This window comes from Phaethon lepturus, unplaced genomic scaffold (assembly GCF_000687285.1).
Source record: "Phaethon lepturus isolate BGI_N335 unplaced genomic scaffold, ASM68728v1 scaffold32137, whole genome shotgun sequence".
In the NCBI taxonomy this organism is placed as follows: domain Eukaryota; kingdom Metazoa; phylum Chordata; class Aves; order Phaethontiformes; family Phaethontidae; genus Phaethon; species Phaethon lepturus.
Window position 1 is genome coordinate 4,972 of NW_010550319.1, and position 3,972 is coordinate 8,943.

General features: G+C 58.0%; 1 protein-coding gene across 1 annotated transcript in view; it reads left to right on the top strand.

Moving 5' to 3' along the window:
• Positions 1-3,972, top strand: part of CEP131 (centrosomal protein 131kDa) — a gene marked incomplete at its 3' end in the record, with an annotated part of 14,165 nt that overhangs the window by 4,040 nt on the left and 6,153 nt on the right. Inside the window, 7 exon segments of the mRNA XM_010290529.1 lie at positions 12-49; positions 820-936; positions 1,931-2,197; positions 2,200-2,349; positions 2,481-2,663; positions 3,022-3,213; positions 3,354-3,491. Of these exon segments, the coding sequence (XP_010288831.1) occupies positions 12-49; positions 820-936; positions 1,931-2,197; positions 2,200-2,349; positions 2,481-2,663; positions 3,022-3,213; positions 3,354-3,491 (1,085 nt within the window).

Genomic DNA, 3,972 nt, shown 5'->3' on the forward strand with positions numbered 1-3,972 from the left:
CGGGCCGGGAGCTGCGGCTCTGGGGCGCTTGCTGGCTTCCCAAAGGGAGGTCAGTCCTGTCGCGGCCTCGTGGCACAGACCCTTCTGACACCCGTGTCCCGCTCGCCTCACTGGCGGGGAAATCCACGTCCCTTTAGTCACCAGACCCTGCAACTGAGACCGGAGCTCTCGGAGACGAGGGGGCTTTGGCTTTCCATCTAGCCAGCCCCTTGCAGTCCAGAGATCTGAGAAGGGCTCTGTCCCCACAGAGACGTGGGGGGAAGCGCGCGTTTGATTCCGGGGGCAGTTCAGGCTGGGAGCCCCCGGGCCCGGTGCTGCGCAGCTCCGGTCCGCCAGCTCCCTTCGGCTGTGAGCAGGCAGACGCTTGGGCGTAGCCGCACAAAAAAAAATTCTTATTGTCTCGGACATGCTCGAGGCCAGAGGAGGGATACCCTGCCGCGGCTCATCATAGCAAATCAGTAACGAGTTGGCTCATTAGAGAGTGACGAGTCATCTGCAGCTATTTGTGTTTCTTTGTGTTTAATTATTTATTCCAATAACGAAGAGTACCGTAGCTCTTGCATGTGAGAGTCTATTTTTAAGCCCTGTCTCCTTGGTGGTTTCAGACTCAGATGACTAATAATTACATTTAATATCTAAAGAAAATAAGCTGCTCTAAAGTAGAGCTTTTCTGAGAGCTCTTTGCCTGCACAGAGGGGAGGACTGGGGGGATGGAAAGCCTGGATATGGGGTGACCTCAGGTGCCGTGTGCCCCTTCCCTTTGCTGTGGGTGGTGGGGGCTGGAGAGCTCTCAGTAACATTCTGGACCCTCTCTGGAAGGAAAGGCAGCAGCGGATGGAGGAAGGGAATATCCTGGATTTGCAGGAGAGGAAGGATGAGGAACGCCGGAGGATCCGAGAGGAGAAGGCGCGCCTGGCCCGACGCGCTGCCATCCAGGTAGGGACAAGGCAAGGGCGTTGCGGCCTGCGTGAGACCAGTTTGTCGGCATCATCTTGCAAGGCAGCGAGAGGGCCTCCCCTCTGCGTCTCTCGGGGCTTTGCACGAAGCAGAATGAGGGCCAGCCTTGGAAATGGAGTGCTCCCTGCGGAGGCGGAGGTGCCATAGAGCAGATTCCCGTTGTGCTTCTGCCAAGCCTTGGCAGCTCATTCGGAGCTTGTGAAGACAGTGCTGGTTTCAATCTAGTTCTCGGGGAAAGGGTGACCACGTTGAAACAGGGAGACTGTATCTGCAGCTCCTCAGGTGGCCGAGGATGAGAGTGCCCTGGGAAGGGGACCCTTCTCAGGAGTGGGGTCCCTCCAGGGTGGGCTGAGCACCACGCTGTGCCCGCTGGCAGGAAGCACCTCGCCATCTTCACCTCTGTGGCAGGAAAGGGCTGCTGCTCCTGGGGCACAGATGAGGGGCTGGCACAGACTGTGAGGAATTGCACGTTGGCTTGCAGTATAGCTGAAGATTTAAAAAAAAACAAAACCACCCAACAATTTCTCTTTGCCCTAAATGGAATCATATTTCATCGGGGGGGTCGAGGGAGACACACAGTGAGCAGCTGGAGGGTGGCAAAATGCTGCAACAGCCTTGCAAATGCGTGCTTGTGCCTTAAGTAACTTCCCAAAACTCAGCTAAGGCACTGCAGTGTCCTGCACTGTGCGGTGCTCGGCCCTCGGGATTTGGAGGGGTGTGTGAGCAGCCCTTGTTCACCTGAGGAGCTGGCGAGACCCTGGCCACCACCTCTGCTCTGCTCAGAGCAGGGAAGTGTAGAGCTGTTGTTCCTGTGCTTTCCCTTTCTCTAGAGTTGTCCTTGTTAACCCTTCAGCAGCAAGCGTGTGGGTTGCCATTGTCTCCCGGGTCCTTGCCAGCACTTAAAGCAGTGCAGCTATGTGTCAAAGAACACCCTGTGCTGGGCCCGAGACTGATGGCTTGTCTGTCCCTACAGGAACTGCACCAGAAAAGGGCCCAAAAGGCTTCGGACGCAAAGCGCTTGGCAGAAGAAGAGCTTGCGCTGGTGAAGGAGAGTAGAAGGGTAGCAAAGAAGAAGCCTGCCAAACCTGCTTCTGCAAGGAACGTCAGCCCAGCCAGCAGCGTCACCAAAGCCAATAATGCTGGTGAGTCCCTTCCGCAGGTCTCCGCTGCTTTTGGAGCAGCGTGTGATGTGAGCGGGGAGGAGGAGGATGGAGGGGTGGTTCTCGATCTGGGGAGCTGTGTCAAAGGGGCTGGTTGTTGCAAGTTCCTGAGAACAGTCTGGTTCCTCCAGAGGCCAGTTTCCACTCAGTAGCTGCAGAGCCAGAAGAAAGCGGCCTCTCAGACCTCGGCTCCGCGCCCTCGCGGGACCCTGGGGCAGAGGACAAGCTGCAGGTGGGTCTGGCTTTGCTTCCTGGGGCTCCTGGCACCAGCTGTTCTGCCAGGGTGGCTTTGGAGCCTTCATTGATCTTCTGGGGAGATCCAGCAAACTCTTCTACTGCAAGGTGTGTTGTCTTCTCCCCTAGGATGTGAGCTCCAGAGAGACGGGCGGCGAGGATCTGGAGACGGTGGTGACTGCTGTCAGCAGGGCTCAGTCCAAGGTCACGCTCAATGAGCTGCTGGACACGCTCAGGCTGTTGGAGGAAGAGCCAGAGCTGCTGCCCCCGCCAAAGGTCTTCAAGAAGGACAGATATGCCTGGATAGATGGGGTAGGCAGAGGGCTGAGACTGGTTGCATCCACCCCAGACAGTGGTGGCTGCCTGGTGAGAGCAGGTTGCTCTATGGGCTGCCTTCTCCCAGCGCTTGCTGGGTGGTGGAGGGTGAGAAGCATAGCTGGTTCGCTGCCGGAGAAGGCAGCGGAGGAGTTTGGTGCAGCCGGGGGCTTGGGCACCTGCGAGGAGGAGCAAAACCATGCTGAGGCTGTGATGGGAGTGGGCTTAGCACAGAGGATAAGGCTGGTTACTGGGGTGCAGTGGGAGAACTGGTCCCCAGTGATGGAGAAGAGCCACCATCTCTTCTCCCAAGCCTTCCCCTGGGTGCTCATTCACAGCTGTGTCTGCCCAGCAGGAGCCCGGCTCCAATTCCCTGACCGCTGATAACTTGGAGAAGTTTGGGAAGCTGAACCACTCCCCGGGGGTCCCTGAGGATGGGGCGCTGCTCTCGGAGGCCAAGCTCCAAAGCATCATCAGTTTCCTGGATGAGATGGAGAAGTCTGAACAGGAGAGGCCCAGGTCGGCCGCCTCGGCCACGCAGCGGGAGGTGAGCGCTGAAGCGAGACCCCATCTGTATTGGAGAGGCGGTGCGAGACCCTGGTGGAAAGGGTCTCCTGTCTCCTTGTCCTGGTTCCAGGAGGTCCTCACCACCTTTTAATCGTTTGTTTGGTTTTTTCGCTGTGGCAGGGTCTTCTCTCGGAGGAGGAGCTGGCTCATTTGGAGCAGGCCTCGGCTGTTGCCACGGAGGTCACGAGCTCCATCATGAGGCTGAAGCTGGAAGTGGAGGAGAAGAAGCGAGCCATCAGCCTGCTGCAGACAGCCCTGGTGTGTGAGCCAGATGTGCTTGCTCGCTGGGGAACGAAGGCCAAGAGCCCTCAGCAGATGTTTCTTGGGGCAGTGACTTCAAAGCACAAGATCAGGGCTTCCCATCTGTGTCCCCAGCAAAGTACTGCAGCGTTCCCAGAGCCAGTGCCGAGGAGCCGGAGGGCCAGAGGCCGCCGGGCATACCACAGTCCCAGTCGCTGTTAGCGTGGGAAAGATCTGCGAGGTCCTTCCCAGTCTGCTGTGGGCTTCTCTCCCATTTCTCCTTGCTGCCCCCTGATTTGAAAGCCTTTCTCAAACTCCCCTCCCTGGCGAGTGGCTGGCTACTCCAGAAGCCCTGGCTCAGGACCTGGGCTGAACGCTTCTGCCATGTCCCACGGGGGTTTGGGCGTTCTTGCTGACAAGGGCAGGAGGCGAGTCCCTGGGAGTGCCAGTAACTTTGATTTAGCTCTGTTCCTCCTCGTTCTGGCCCAACTGCCTTCAA